Source organism: Monodon monoceros, unplaced genomic scaffold (assembly GCF_005190385.1).
Source record: "Monodon monoceros isolate NGI ecotype Baffin Bay Population unplaced genomic scaffold, NGI_Narwhal_1 Super_Scaffold_9, whole genome shotgun sequence".
Classification (NCBI taxonomy): Eukaryota; Metazoa; Chordata; class Mammalia; order Artiodactyla; family Monodontidae; genus Monodon; species Monodon monoceros.
The window spans coordinates 25,742,552-25,758,795 of record NW_021703786.1 but is presented as its reverse complement, the minus strand read 5'-3'; the positions used below and the strand labels follow the sequence as shown (position 1 = coordinate 25,758,795).

The 16,244-nt window shown below is 48.2% G+C and overlaps 1 protein-coding gene across 1 annotated transcript; it reads right to left on the bottom strand.

The window, feature by feature from the left end:
- Positions 1-12,980: 12,980 nt before the first annotated feature.
- ACTG1 (actin gamma 1) lies at positions 12,981-15,857 on the bottom strand. Its single transcript, XM_029211558.1, has 5 exons — positions 15,765-15,857; positions 14,941-15,309; positions 14,227-14,665; positions 13,944-14,125; positions 12,981-13,855 (listed from the first exon to the last, which is right to left on the bottom strand). The coding sequence occupies exons 2-5, from the start codon at positions 15,301-15,303 to the stop codon at positions 13,712-13,714; spliced, it is 1,128 nt and encodes a 375-aa protein (XP_029067391.1). The 5' UTR covers positions 15,304-15,309; positions 15,765-15,857; the 3' UTR covers positions 12,981-13,711.
- Between the last annotated feature and the right edge of the window lie 387 nt (positions 15,858-16,244).

Here is a 16,244-nt window from a genome sequence, read left to right as displayed (position 1 = left end):
ATTCCTGACCCTCGGATATGGTTGTTTTAAGACTCTGAGTTTTGGGGCAGTTGGTTACACAAAGAGAAGACCCACCCACCACCAAAAGCAGCAGACTGCATAGACAGAGCCCGGCATCCTCGATGAGTGGGTTATGAAAACGGAAGAGGCCAGAAGGGAAGGGACCCCGTGGCTACATGGTTTTCTTTTCCTGACAAGGGACAGCGGGGGGAGCCTGGATTTGGGGTCAGAGCCCTGAGGTGGAGTCCTGGCCCAGGCCTTGCAGGTCCCCATTCCCTAGGGGCTGCTGGCCAACTCTGTGGTCAGCTATCCACCCTGGCATTCTTTTTTGGCCATGCCTCCAGGCTTGTGAGATATTAGTTCCCTGACCAGGGATCGAACCCGTGCCCCCTACAGTGGAAGCGCAGAGCCCTAACCGCTGGACCACCAGGGAATTCCCCATCCTGGCATTCTTGCACATAGAGTTCCTTCTGCCCAGAAAGTTCTCGGCCCTCCTGTGCACTGGAAGGCCCTCTCCTGCCCACCTTCCAGGGAGGTTCTGCCTGCACAGGCATTCCCTCCGCCATGGAGTCATTCCCCTGCCCCCCGGCCTGCAGCAGGCATTACCCAAGTTCAAGGATCTGCTTGAACCGCACCTGGCATACAGTGGGTGCTTAATAAACGTTGCTGACTCGGGGCAGGCAGTATCAACTTGCAGTCTATTTTTCATCAGGATGGTGGTAGGAACGGTGGGGAAGCGCTAACACTTGTGTCATCACAACAGGGAGGATTATAACCACAACCCGTGGCAGCAGCCACCTTTTCCAATGGGGAGAGTATGTGAATCCTGGCCCAGCCATCCTTACAAAGAATATTTAATAATCTGGGTAGATGCTTGGGTTAAAATGGCAAATAAAAAGAGCAGGATGGGCCTGTGGTTGTCTTGGCAAAGTCTGATGAAGTATTATTTACTGAAAGCAAGAAACCAGTTGCATGGGCCTGCCTGATTTGCATTTAGTTGGCAGAAAGGTTTGGAAGAGTCTCCACATTTAAACAGAAATTTCCCCATGAAAATTAGGAAGAATCTTAAAAAGCAAATGCCCTTGAAGAAAGCTCAAGGTTGGTTGGCTGAGAGGTTTGCAAAAGTGAGCATTTCCAGACAAGTTCACAAAGATGCATAAATAAGAAAGCCTGTCACTGTGTTATGTGAATTAGTAATAAATTTAAAGCCACCTCAGTAACCATCAGTAGAGAGGTAGTTAACTGATGGTAAATTTCCATAGCAGAATACTGTGTAGCTGTGAGGAAAGTACATTTAAATGTATTGACATGGAAAGACATCACTAACATGTCAGTAAAAGAAAAATCAGGCACTTCCCTTGTGGTCCAGTGGTTAAGACTCCATGCTTCCACTGCAGGGGGCCTGGGTTTGATCCCTGGTTAGGAACTAACATCCCACATGCCACACAGCACGGCCAAAAAAAAGAAAAGAAAAATCAGGTCATGGAAAAATATAACTTTATGCATAAAAATATGTCAATATATACATTACAAAGTATAGGAGGGACTTCTACTTCTGTCCATCATGGGATAATTGGTATGGAATTAGCCCTCCTGACATTAACAATTAGAAAACTGGAAAGAAAAAACATGAGGCAACTGTTTTTAGACATTGGACAATAGGCAGCCCAGGACTGTGATTCCTAAGAGAAGGGAAACATCAGACGTGAGCCCTACAATTACCTTGGCTTTCTGTCTGGAGGTAGTTTCTGGGCTGAGGTACAGAACACAGAGGTCTTGTGAGCTGAGACAGAGACTGGAGTTTAGAGCTGCTGAAACGGCTGGGATTTGCAAAGCAGAGTGCCTCAGGAGGTAGCTGTGCAGACAATGGGCTCTGGAAATCTATACAGAGGTCCCCTTAATTATGAATGTTAAACTGTGCACATGTACAGGAAACCCCATGAGACTCAGCAAAGAACAACTCCTGGAGAGGTGTGAAGCTGAACAATTCCCAGAGCTCAGAGACATTTGGGTTCCCAACAGACCTCATTAAGCACTCAGGGCATTTCATGGAGATTCCGTAAGAGTCATACTAGTAGCAGTGCTAAACCAGAATCAAAGGCTAATCTAGACTCAGTCTAACAAAGCTTTAAAATTGCCTCAAAAAGGTCAAACTTCTCTGCAAGTAAGTTGACTTCCTGTGAGAACAAACTTCAACACTCTACAAAAAGGACAATAAAATCCAGAGGCTCAACAATATAACACTTACAACGTCCAACATTTGATGAAAAACTACTGGACATGTAGAAGCAGGCAAATGTGACCCATACCAGGGAAAAATCAGTCAATAGAAACAGGCCCAGATATGAGAGAGATGCTGGAATTAGCAGACAAGGATTTTAAAAGAGATATCACACATTTATTCACAAACGTAAAACAAAACACAAACCTAATAAAGAGAAAGAGATGATCTAAAAGAAGCCAAATGGAACTTCTAAAGCTGAACAATACAATACCTGAAATTAAGAATGAACCACATGGACTTAACAGCAGATAGATAGACAAGCAAAACTAAATACCAAAGAGCTGGAGGACACAACAATAGAAACTATCCAAACTATATCACAGAGAAGAAAAAACACAATATATCAACATTTTGGGGATGCAGCTAAAACAGCGATTAGAAGGTATACATAGTTTTAAATGTTTATATAAAAAAAGAAGGCCCCAAATCCATGATCTATGCTTCTGTGGTTAAGACCTAGAAAAGAGAAGATTAAACCCAAAATAGAAGGAAGGACAAAGAAAATAGAAAAAACCAATAAAAATGATATAGAAAATGAATATGCAGGAGAGAAAAATCAATGAAAGCAAAAGCTAGTTCTTTGAGAACTTCAATAACTTTGATAAAACTTTAGCTGCACTGGGTGTTATGGGCCGAATTGTGTCCCCCCCCAAAATTCGTGTGTTGAAGTCCTAACCCCCAGTACCTCAGAATGTGATTGTATTTGGAAATGGGGGTCTTTAAAGAGGTAATTAAGTTAAAACGAGGTCATGTGAGTGGGCCCTAATCTACCACATGACTGGTGTCCTTATGAGAAGAGATGAAGACACAGACACACACACAAAGGGCAACTTTGTGAGGACCCAGGGAGGAAACGGCCTAGGAGAGAGGCCTCAGGAGAAACAACCCTGCCGGCACCTTGATCTCAGACTATTAGCCTCCAGAATTGTGAGAAAATAAATGTTTATTGGTTAAGCCCCCCTGGTCTGTGGTAATCTGCTATGGCAGCTCTAGCAAACTAACAAAACTGGTCAAAAAAAAAAAAAAAAAAAGAGAGAAATCACAAACCCTGACACCAAAAGTTGGCAAAGATACTACAAGAATACTGTATACAAATGAATGTCACTCAAAAACACAGATTCAGAAACACTTAACATACTAGCAGACCAAATCAAAAATATATAAAAGAATCATGAAAAAGTGGGGTTTAACCCAGGAATACAAGATTGGTTTAACACTCAACAATTGGCACCTCCCTGGTGGCACAGTGGTTAAGAATCTGCCTGCCAATGCAGGGGACACAGGTTCAAGCCCTGGCCCGGGAAGATCCCACATGCCACCGAGCAACTAAGCCCCTGCGCCACAACTACTGAGGCTGCAAGCCACAACTACTGAACCCACATGCCACAACTACTGAAGGCCGTGCTCTGCAACAAGAGAAGCCACCGCAATGAGAAGCCTGTGCACTGCGACAAAGAGTAGCCCCTTCTCACCACAACTAGAGAAAGTCTGCGTGCAAAAATGAAGACCCAATGCAGCCATAAATAAATAAATAAGTTTATTTAAAAAAAAAACACTCAACAATCAATCGCTGTAATTCACCATGATAACAGAGTAAAGGGGAAGAACACAAGGTCTTCTCAATGAGGCAGAAAAATTATTTGACAAAATTCAATACCTATTTATGATTTTTAAAAAACCTCATATCAAAATAAAAATAGAAGGGAAATTCCTGAACCTGATAAAAAGTATCTATGAAAAACCCACAGCTGACCACATTGAATGATGAAAGACAGAGAGCTTTCCCCCTAAGATAGTGTACTATTCTCATCACTCCTGTTCAGTCTGTTGAATTATCACACAGGAGATGCTAGCAAGTACAAAAAGACAAAAATAATAATTAAATTAAAGGCAAATACATCTGAAAGAATAAAATTAAAACATTCCTTATTCACAGATCTGGTCATGCATGTAGAACACCTGCTTCTGGAATTAACAGGTGAATTAGCAAGATCGCAGGATGCCAGGGCAGATGCAAAAATCAGTTGTTACTATTTCTCTAACTAGCAATGAGCGACTGGAAAGTGAAAAGAACAAGACCATTTACCAAGATAGCCCCAAACATCAAATATCTAAGAATAAACTGAATAAAATCTATGTACCACCCCTCAACTGAAAACTCTAAAATCTTACTGAGAGAAGTGAAAGAAGACCTAAATAGATGGAGGGATAGAAAGTGTTCATAATTTGGAAGACAGTGTTGTTAAGATGTCAGTTCTTCTCAAATTGAACTGTAGATTTAATGCAGTCCTAATCAAAATCACAGGAGGCTTTTGTTTGTTGAAAACGACAACCTGATTCTAAAATGGATATGGAATGAAAAGGACTTAGACTGGCCAAATCAATTTTAAGAAAAAAAGAACAAGGTGGGGCTTCCCTGGTGGCGCAGTGGTTGGGAGTCTGCCTGCCGATGCAGGGGATGCGGGTTCGTGCCCCGGTCTGGGAAGATCCCACATGCCGCGGAGCGGCTGGGCCCGTGAGCCATGGCCGCTGAGCCTGCGCATCTGGAGCCTGTGCTCTGCAACGGGAGAGGCCACAACAGTGAGAGGCCCGTGTACCGCAAAAATAAACAAAAACAAAAAAACAAGGTGGAGGATGCACACCGCTTCATTTCAAGACTTAATATAAAGCTGAAGTCATCAAGGGTGTGGTGAGAGCAGGAGGATGTATATATAGGCCAGTGGGTCAGGAGGAAGAGGTCAGAAATAGACCCACACATATAGTCAGTTGATTTCTGACACAAGTTTCAAGACAATTCAATAAAGAAAGTCTTTTCAACAAATGGTGCTGAAACAGCTGGATATCTTTGAGGGAAAAAATGAACTCTTACCTCACACCATTCACAAAAGTCAGCTTTAAATTAATCATAGATATGAATGTAAAAGTTAGAACCATAGAACTTCTGGAAAAAAACATAGGAGAAAATCTTGATGACCTTACAATAGGATGCAAAAAACACTAATGAGGGACATCCCTGGTGGCACAGTGGTTGAGAATCCGCCTGCCAATGCAGGGGACACGGGTCCGGGAAGATCCCACATGCCACGGAGCAACTAAGCCCGTGCACCACAACTGCTGAGCCCGTGTGCCACAACTACTGAAGCCTGCAGGCCTAGAGCTGGTGCTCCGCAACAAGAGAAGCCACTGAAATCAGAAGCCCGCGCACCACAACGAAGAGTAGCCCCCACTGGCCACAACTAGAGAAAGCCCATGTGCAGCAACGAAGATCCAACACAGCCAAAAATAAATAAATTAATTAATTTAAAAAAAAGCCACTAATGATAAACGGGAAAATGGGAGAATTCCCTGGTGGTCCAGTGGTTAAGACTCAGGGCTTCCACTGCAGGGGGCACAGGTTAGATTCCCTGCTCAGGGAATTAAGATCCTGCATGCCATGCAGCACTGCCAAAAAAAAAAGAAAGAAAAGAAAAAGAAAAGGCAAGTTATAGAGTGAAAGTATTTGCAATATATGCATCTGATAAATTATTAGTATACAGGATAAAGAACTCTTACCACCCAATAATAATAAAAAAAGACCAACAACTCAGTAAAAATGGGCAAAAGATTAGAATATATGCTTCACAAAAGGAGACATAAAATAGGCCGATAAACACATAAAGAGATGCTCAACATCATTATTCATCAGGAAAATGCAAATTAAGACCACATTGAGAGACCACTAACATCTAACAAATGACTAAAATTTTAAAACACTGACAACACCAAATTCTGGCAAGGTTGTGGAGCAACAGGAATTCTCTTTCATTGCTGGCAGGAATGCAGAACGGTACAGCCGCTTTGGAAAACAACTTGGCTGTTTCTTACAAAGATAAACACAATCTTACCATACAATCCAGAGGTTATGCTCCTAGGATTTTTGCCCGATGGATCTGAAACCTTTACGTTCACACAAAAATCTCCACAAAAATGTTTATAGCACCTTTATTCATAATTACCAAAATCTGGAAACAACCAAGATGTCCTTCAATAGGGGAATGGGTAAACAAGCTGTGGAATATCCAGACGATTGACTACTATTCAGTGATAAAAAGGCAGATGCGGGCTTCCCTAGTGGCGCAGTGGTTGGGAGTCCGCCTGCCGATGCAGGGGACGCGGGTTCGTGCCCCAGTCCGGGAAGATCCCACATGCCGCGGAGTGGCTGGGCCCGTGAGCCATGGCCGCTGAGCCTGCGCGTCCAGAGCCTGTGCCCCGCATACCGCAAAAAAAAAAAAAAAGAGGTCAGGTGCTATTGATCCAGGACAAAAATATGGAAGAATCTTAGTGCATGTTTACCAAGTGAAAGAAGCCAGTGTGAAAAGGCTCCATACATTTATACGACATTTTGGGAAAAGCAAAACTTCGGAAACAGTAAAAAAAAATCCATGGTTGCCAGGGTTTGGGGTGGAGAAGAGGATATAACAGATGAGGGCACAGGGCATTTTGGGGGTGGGGAGGCTATTCCTGATGGTTCTGTGATAGTAGATACCTGACGCTGTGTAATGTCAAAACCCGTAGAACTTTACAGCAGAAAAAATGAGCCACGATGTATGCAAGCTTTAAAAAAAAACATTTAGGGCTTCCCTGGTGGCGCAGTGGTTGAGAGTCCGCCTGCCGATGCAGGGGACATGGGTTCGTGCCCCGGTGCGGGAAGATCCCACATGCCACGGAGCGGCTGGGCCACGGAGCGGCTGGGCCCGTGAGCCATGGCTGCTGAGCCTGCACGTCCAGAGCCTGTGCTCCGCAACGGGAGAGGCCACAACAGTGAGAGGCCCGCGTACCGCAAAACAAAACAAAACAACAAAAAAAAAACATTTAGAAGATCAAGGGATCCCAGGAAGGAATGCAGACTGTTACAAATGGATGAAACCACCTCACTAAATGGGATGGGGGAAAGGTGCTGACCTAAGTAACTTCAGGAATGAGTGGATCCCTAAGACTAAAGGCAAAAGAACAGTACACAGACCCATACTGTAGTTGGTAAAATTGTTCCTCGCTGGTACTGGTTAATTCTGAAACCGCTGTACAGGCAGACCTCATTTTATTGAGCTTCACTTCATTGCGATTTTTACAAATCAAAGGTTTGTTGATAATTCTGTGTTGAGCAAGTCTGTCCGCCCCACTTTTCCAACAGCATTCGCTCACTTCGTGTCTCTGTGTCACATTTTGGTAATTCTCACAATATTTCAAACTTTTTCATTATTATCATATGTGTTACAGTGACCTATGATCTTTGATGTTAATACTAGGACTCACTAAAGGCTCAGATGATGGTTAGCCTTTTTTAGCAATAAAGTATTTAATTAAGGTATATACCTTTCTTTTAGACAATGCTGCTGCACACTTAATAACTACAGTATAGTGTAAACATAACTTTTATATGCACCGGAAACCAAAAAATTCATGTGACTCGCTTTATTTCAATATTTGCTTTATTCTGGTGGTCTGGACCCAAACCTGCAATATCTCAGTTCTGCCTGTACATATACACTGGAACTGAATGATTAAGTGAACGCATGGTGGATGCTGGGAGCTAGGTTTCTCACTGTCAGAGTGAGAGTTTACAGATAAACAAAGGGCAAAGTGTAGACTGATCTAATGGTAATGATTAGAGTTGGGGACATCAGTAGGAACTCATGTTTAGCTTAATATAGATACAGATGGTTGTATACAGAAATATATATGTATGTGTGCACACCAAATCCAATGTCATGAAGCTTTTGTCCTGTTTTCTTCTAAGAGTTTTATAGTTTTAGGTTTTACATTTAGGTCCTTAATCCATTTTTTAAAATAAATTCGTTTATTTATTATTATTTATTGATTTCTTTTTGGCTGCTCTGGGTCTTTGTTGCTGCACGCGGGCTTTCTCTAGTTGTGGCGAGCAGGGGCTACTCTTTGTTGTGGTGCGTGGGATTCTCACTGCGGTGGCTTCTCTTGTTGCGGAGCACGGGCTCTAGGTACGCGGGCTTCAGTAGTTGTGGCGCACGGGCTTAGTTGCTCCGCGGCATGTGGGATCTTCCCGGACCAGGGCTCGAACCTGTGTCCCCTGCATTGGCAGGCGGATTCTTAACCACTGCGCCACCAGGGAAGTCCCTTAATCCATTTTGAGTTAATTTTTGTATATGGTGTTAGGTAAGGGTCCAACTTCATTCTTTTGCATGTGGAGATCCAGTTTTCCCAGCACCATTTGTTGGCAGGACTATCCTTTCTCCATTGAAAGGTTTTAGTTGGAAATTCCCTGGCAGTCCAGTTGATAGGACTCCACGTTCTCACTGCTAAGGGCCTGGGTTCAATCCCTGCTTGCGGAACTATGATCCCACAAGCCATGCGGCATGGCCAAAAAAAAAAAAAAAGTTAAAAAAAAAAGAAAGGTCTTAGCAACCTTGTTGAAAATCATTTGACCATATATGGGTGTATTTCTGGGTTCTCTGTTCTTTTTTTTTTTTTAATAAATGTATATATTTATTTAATTTTTGGCTGCATTGGGTCTTTGTTGCTGTGTGCAGCCTTTCTCTAGTTGCGGCGAGCGGGGGCTACTCTTTGTTGCAGTGTGTGGTCTTCTCATTGCGGTGGCTTCTCTTGTTGTGGAGCACAGGCTCTAGGCTCGCGGGCTTCCGTAGTTGTGGTGCACGGGCTTAGTTGCTCCGCGGCATGTGGATCTTCCCGGACCAGGGCTCGAACCCGTGTCCCCTGCATTGGCAGGTGGATTCTTAACCACCGTGCCACCAGGGAAGCCCCCAGGGAAGCCCCTGGGTTCTCTGTTCTGTCCCATTGGTTTATGTCTGTCTTCATGCTAGGACCACACTGTTTTTTTGTTTTTGTTTTAATTAATTATTTTTGGCTGCATTGGGTCTTCATTGCTGTGCACGGGCTTTCTCTAGTTGTGGCAAGCGGGGGCTACTCTTCGTTGCAGTGTGTGGGCTTCTGATTGCGGAGGCTTCTCTTGTTGCAGAGCACGGGCTCTAGGAGTGCAGGCTTCAGTAGTTGTGGTGCATGGGCTCGGTAGTTGTGGTGCACGGGCTTAGTTGCTCTGTAGCATGTGGGATCTTCCAGGACCAGGGATCGAACCCGTGTCCCCTGCATTGGCAGGTGGATTCTTAACCACTGTGCCACCAGGGAAGTCCCAGGACCACACTGTTTTGCTTACTTGTGCTTTGTAGTAAGTTTTGAAATCAGGAAGTGTTTGCCCTCCAGCATTGTGCTCTTTCCAAATTGTTTTGGCTATGCAGGGTGCCTGAGATTGTATATGAAATTTAGGATGGATTTTTCTATTTCTGCAAAAAAAAAATGTCATTGGGATGTTGATAGGAATTGCATTGAATCTGCAGATTGCTTTGGGTAATACTGACATTTTAACAATATTGTGTTCCAATCCATGAACATGGGATGTGTTGTGTCTTATTTCTTTTAGCAATGTTTTGTAGTTTTCATTGTACAAGTCTTTCATCTCCTTGGTGAAATTCATTCCTAAATATTTTATTCTTTTTGATGCTATTGTAAAAAGGATAAGTTTTATGTGATGCATATGTTTACCACAATTAAAGAAATAGAAAACTAAAAAAACTTACAGACCAGGGAGGGAGACAAATAACACAGGCATTGAAGTGGTGGGATAGGTGCACCAGGGGGCAGGGCTGGGCTGTGCAGGGATACCATGGACAACTGCACAGGTGGTGCACTGCACAACTCTAGGGGTTGCCACTCATATATACGATGATGCTGTATCAAGCAGGTAAGGCTTGATTATGCTGCATAACAAGTGACTCTACAATCTCATCAACTTACAGCAGTAAGGATTTCTTTCTTGCTCAGGCTGTATGTCTGACCATGTTGGCTCTGATGGCGTCTCTCAGGCCTCCAGGCTGATGGAGAAGCCCTTCTCTGGAACACTGTGGTCCCAGAGCAGAGGGAAAAGAGAGTGGGTTGGCTCCCACACTGGCTCCTAAAGCCCCTTCACTCCTATTTCACTGTCTACGTGTCCAGGGTCAAACACGCCATCAGTGGGGTGGGAAGTGGAACAGGCACCAGAGAGGGGCAGCCTCTTGCAAGTGTTAGAGGACGCCTGAGAACCATGCACTGAGGCAGGCCCCCCTGGAGGGCACCCTCCTGGTCCTAGCAGGGAGCTGAAAGGGGAGGCGGAGCTTCCTGCAGGAGAGAACATCTTGGATGGCCACTGGTCATTGGGGGTTGATGGTGCAGGCCAGCACAGCTGTGGGGGACCATGTGGGGCTCTGTGTGCAGCACGCAGCCCCAGCAGTGGCGGCTCATGTGCTTCTTGGGGGAACACCCCATGGGGAGCTCTCCAGGTCTGATGTTTGGGGCCTCTAACCAGGAAAGGGTCCTGGGAAGCCACAATGTCTCGGTCACCAGAGACCAGCCTTTCTAATGTGAATCCTTGAACTCCCTCCTTGAAACAGTTTCTGTCCTCTACTCAAACACTGACCACTTGGGATGAAAGGGCCTTGAACTTGAAATTGCATCCAATAAACACAACGTCCACCTCTTGCCAGGGTATGGTAACTCTGAGTTGGAGTGGTTGCTGACTGTCCGCTGGGCATGTGGACAGGCTCCTTGCACTGCAGGAAGGAGGCACCCATGAGCTTCCTGCTCCACTCAGAGGGCATCCTCCACTTGTCTCAGCATCAGAACACCTGGGGGACCTGGGGAAGGGGAGCCTCTCGAGGGTTCATATCATGGAGTCCCCCAGGATATGAGACATTTCTCTGAGGCAGCCCTTCCAGAAGCTTCCATTCATTAAGCTGATTAACATTAAGACAATCAGCCTTTGAGGTTTCATCTTCCCTAAGTGGCCCATTTGAATACTTTTCTCTCATTTGCCTACACGTTCTCCCAACTTTTCCTTGCAGATCTCCAGTCCTTCCATGGTCTGGAGATTAATCCTGTTTTCCACTTTGAAGCTGTTGCATCCCAAGTGCCTGTTGATAATGTTCTCCCGTGAAAAGCTCCTTTCTCTTTCTGTAGAAGTAGGCAGAGCTGGCCACATCTTGCTTTGGTTTGAGCCGATTCCGTGTCGAAAGTCATGGTGGCTACAGTCAATCTTTTCCTCAAGCTCCCTCTCCTTTGCAAAGCCTGCATTCAGTATGCAGAGCTACCCGGAGAAACGATGCTGACAAAAGGTGAGATTTTCCACAGGGGCTGGAGGAGGGGGCCGAGGGGAGAGGTCACCGTGAGTGCCTCCCTTTGGCAGTGAAGTGTCCTTTGATGGATGGCAGCGTGCCAAGCTCTCCAATAGGCTCAGCCAGGCAACGGCCGTCATCCAGTGGGTACACTGATTGGATTTGACATCCGGTTACTGTCCCCAGAGCACCACAAAGAATGGCCAGTGTCTTCTGTGCTGCCGAAATTCTGCTATACCCCACAGGAGCAGGAGGGTGGGCTGACATGCCCCTTCCACGCACAGGGAGGGTGTCCTGGCCTCCGCGTGGAGCAGGCACCGCTCTCCAGTTTGCAGAGGGGACAGAGGAGACGGAGGCCGGGAGTAGAGGGCCTTGCCCACCGGCCCCAATGCAAGAAGAGTGGATGGAGCTGGGATCGTGGCCACCTAAAGGTGTTCTGTCCTCCCCGGCGGCTCTCCTCAGTCCGGTCTATCCTGTTCCCTGAATCTGCTCATGCTTCAAATCAGATTTTCTAGTCCTGACTGAAAGCGGAATACTGCCCAGGGCAAAACAGTAATTTCTGACCTGTCACTCTTGTGCGTTCCACAGGTGGTCACAGGGAGATTATGAGCAAGGGGACAGGGGCAAAGCAGACGGAGGTGTGAGACTGGCAGGGTCCACCTTCTGCCCCCCAAAGGAGAGACTCCACATCTCCCTCAGTTGTATGTTCTTGGGGCCCCTTACTCCCAATCCAGCCCAGCCTAACAGGGCCTCCCTCCCCTGGACCCTGAAGCCCTCTCCCCAACTACCTAGAGGTTGAACTAGAAAGCACCACCAGCCCCCACTGGTGAAACTTGCTTCCCAACAGCAAAGGCATGACATCTCCAGATTTCAAAAACATGTTCTTCCAAACCCTTAAGCTTTTTCAATCTAGCGAAGAAAGCTTACCTTTCTGACCCAAACTGCAAATTGTTTGAAAATCTGAAATACCTGAGGAAGACTCTGCCTGCCTTTACATAAAGTTTTGGGGCAGAAGCCATCAAGGAGCTCAGAGCCTGCGAGTCATGTTCATGTCACCAGATGACACTTCTATCATCAGATCGCAGGTTCCATGGCTCAACGGTCAGGCTCTATTTTATTAACCCCACGGTTGCTCCACTTTGATATGCTGACCAAAGAACAAGTCTCACCCTACCACTACCAGTGTGTGGAGAAAGCCACGCCCTTCACTACTTGTGTGTGGAGAAAGCCACGCCCTTCGTGGCCCCAAGTGCTTCTATGGCAGCACAGCCCTACGCTAAATTGAGGACACCAAGTATAAAAAGATTTCTCCTTCCACCAGCTTGGGGGCCAATTCCAGCCAGGTTCTCCTTTCCCTAGAAGCCCACAAGCCCACAACGTGAGGCAGATTCCAGCTGTGAAGAGATGTTCATTAGGACCACTTGCTCACCTCTGGTTTGGGTGAAACCAAACTGTTGCCTTATTTGAGCCGAGGCTGTTCCACCCTCACCCAACCTTCCATTCCCCAAAACAGGAGGCACTGATCAGTTTACTGCAGCACTTTTATTTCCTCACAATGACGCATTGCTGGGGCCTAATGTTCTCACATGACAGTAGAAAACCAAAATCTGTTGTCATCTCTTAGAGAATTGAGAATTGCGTACAAAAACCTTACATAAATTAAAAGAATAAATTTACAGGTGTGAATGCAAACTGTTTTCCAACTCAAGGTAAGTAACAACCCACGGTGTTCTGGCGGGAAAACTTCGGTAAGAAAGGAAAGCAAGTCCTAAGGCTCAGACCTTCCCAACCCCGTAAGACCGGCAAAACAGAAATGACAACTGGTTCAGGACTCCTGCCAGCCTCTAGAGAAATCCTGGAATAGGCAGCTCTGACACATTAATACCCTGCACAGGTCGAGAAACTCCTGGTCTCCCAGATTCTCATCAAGCCATTGGATTTCTCTTCCATAAATGTGTTCTCACCTCAGCCACAGAGTGACGGAGCCGCGTGTTAACTAGGGATTTAAATCAAAGATATGCACAGGATATTAAACATATACCAAGGGAAGAGTTAACTTGAATACAAGATCAAAATCAGCAACAAGTTCTACAATCCAGTGCTGATATCAGATACAAGCTTCTAGGACAAATTTCTTTTCAAAGGCTTATTCCAGTTTCATGAGGCTAGCATGAGGTGTATACATTTGCCAAGGCAAATTTATACTTCTGAATTAACTCATGCAGCAAATGCTACGCATCTGCTCGCAGTCTGTTTAGAAGCATTTGCGGTGGACAATGGAGGGGCCCGACTCGTCGTACTCCTGCTTGCTGATCCACATCTGCTGGAAGGTGGACAGCGAGGCCAGGATGGAGCCCCCGATCCACACCGAGTACTTGCGCTCGGGAGGAGCGATGATCTGGAAAAACAAGAACGTGGTTTTAGTCAGTGGCATTGTCTTCCCAGCAAGGCCTCCAAGCCCAAGCCCACAACCACCTCTGACTCACCTTGATCTTCATTGTGCTGGGGGCCAGAGCCGTGATCTCCTTCTGCATCCTGTCGGCGATGCCGGGATACATGGTGGTCCCACCAGACAGCACCGTGTTGGCATACAGGTCCTTCCGGATGTCGACATCACACTTCATGATAGAGTTGAAGGTAGTCTCGTGGATGCCACAGGACTCCATACCTAAGAGACAAAGCTCACTCTCAGCGGTCACGTTCAAGGTGAAAGGCACCTCGGCTCTCAACAGCCTCAGACGGAGGTCATGCTGCCTGCCTGACACCTACCCAAGAAGGAGGGCTGGAAGAGCGCCTCTGGACACCGGAACCGCTCGTTGCCGATGGTGATCACCTGACCATCAGGCAGCTCATAGCTCTTCTCCAAGGAGGAGGAGGACGCGGCGGTGGCCATCTCCTGCTCGAAGTCCAGGGCAACGTAGCAGAGCTTCTCCTTGATGTCACGCACGATTTCCCGCTCAGCTGTGGTGGTGAAGCTGTAGCCACGCTCCGTGAGGATCTTCATGAGGTAGTCTGTCAGGTCCCGGCCAGCCAGGTCCAGACGCAGGATGGCGTGGGGGAGGGCGTACCCCTCGTAGATGGGCACCGTGTGGGTGACCCCATCCCCAGAGTCCATGACTATACCAGTGGTGCGGCCAGAAGCGTACAGGGACAGCACAGCCTGGATGGCCACGTACATGGCCGGAGTGTTGAAAGTCTCGAACATGATCTGCAAGAGGCAACAGCTCCTTAGTCAATGGAAGGGACCCAGGACCACCCCATGCTCACACACCATGCCAGCATGCCACAAATGTGATGTGTGAAGAAAAGAAAAAGCAGCAAGCAGAAACACAAATAAGAAACCTTGAGACTTCAGGGAGGAAATGCCAGAAGAACAGAACCCTGGAAATAGTGAAAGAAAAACTTGAATTTCAAAAATCAAAACTGAGCATGAAATGACTTGTGAAACAGGTAGAACGGCCCAATCGACCCGGCCACGGTTACCTGGGTCATCTTCTCACGGTTGGCCTTGGGGTTCAGGGGGGCCTCCGTCAGCAGCACGGGGTGCTCCTCGGGGGCCACACGCAGCTCGTTGTAGAAGGTGTGGTGCCAAATCTTCTCCATGTCGTCCCAATTGGTGACAATGCCGTGCTCAATGGGGTACTTGAGAGTCAGGATGCCACGCTTGCTCTGGGCCTCGTCGCCCACGTAGCTGTCCTTCTGCCCCATGCCCACCATGACGCCCTGGTGTCGGGGACGCCCAACGATGGACGGGAACACGGCCCGGGGAGCGTCATCCCCAGCAAAGCCCGCTTTGCACATGCCAGAGCCATTATCGATGACGAGCGCGGCGATTTCTTCTTCCATTGCGATCTACTCAAAAATGCAACCATCTCAGGCGCGCCCTGGAGCCCAGGAACAGCCCCTGCACAAATGCCCTCGCCGCGAGAGGTTCCGCCTCCCCCCTCGACCAGCCGCCCCGGCAGCAGACTAACCGTCTGGAACCGGGACCAGCTTTTATGTAACGCCCCCAGCAGCGTTGTTCCGCGAAGACACGGCCGGGTGCTCTCAGTACTCAGGCCCGGTCCCGGTCCCGGTCCCGGCCCCGCCCTCGCCCTCGCCCTGCCCCCTTCGCCGGCAGCACCCCCACTGAATCCTCCATGGACCCGCCGGGGCGCGTCCCACCTCACCCACTCCACGCCGCCCGGCTACTCTTTGTTCCCGGCGTCGGCGCGGCCGGGCCTCTGGGGCCAGGAGCGAAAAGCGGGCCTGCGGAGGGGCGCGGGGGCCCGGACACCGGGCCAGGCCAGACAGGCCTGGTCACTTACCGGCGGAGGAGGCGGCCGTAGGACGCGGAGAAACGAGCAGACAAGCGACGAGAGGACAAGGAGCGTGAGCCGGCTGCGGCGAGTGAGATCGACCACGGCCTCCCCCGCCCGTATTTAAGCGGAGCGGGGCGCGCGCGCGGGCCGGCGGCGCGCGCGGCCCCAGAACATGTCCATATATGGCGATCTTTCCGAACGCCGGGCGCCCATTGGCCCGCCCGGCAGGGGCACGTGGGGCCCCGCGCCCGGTCCCGCCCCCCACCCGCACCGCCCCCAACCGCCCCGCCCGCGCCGCCCCCGCGCGCCCGAGAACCTGCGAGCGAGACCACGCGCGGGCTGGCGCTGGCCGGCGCGGGGGCGGGGTGGGTGGGCGTCCCCGGGGATCGCAGGGCGGGGTGCAGAGGATGCCGCGGAGCTGACCCTCCGGCCCCGCCCCGGGACTGCTGGGCGCTGTTGGGGAGGGCCCGGCTGCACCCCGAAACT

Excerpts from the sequence above, each read along its gene's own strand:
- ACTG1 (XM_029211558.1), bottom strand. The coding sequence starts at position 15,303 with ATGGAAGAAGAAATCGCCGCGCTCGTCATCGATAATGGCTCTGGCATG. Across the intron at positions 14,126-14,226 it reads CTTCCAGCCCTCCTTCTTGG|GTATGGAGTCCTGTGGCATC; the intron begins GTAGGTGTCAGG and ends TTTGTCTCTTAG. Across the intron at positions 13,856-13,943 it reads CCAGCACAATGAAGATCAAG|ATCATCGCTCCTCCCGAGCG; the intron begins GTGAGTCAGAGG and ends TTGTTTTTCCAG.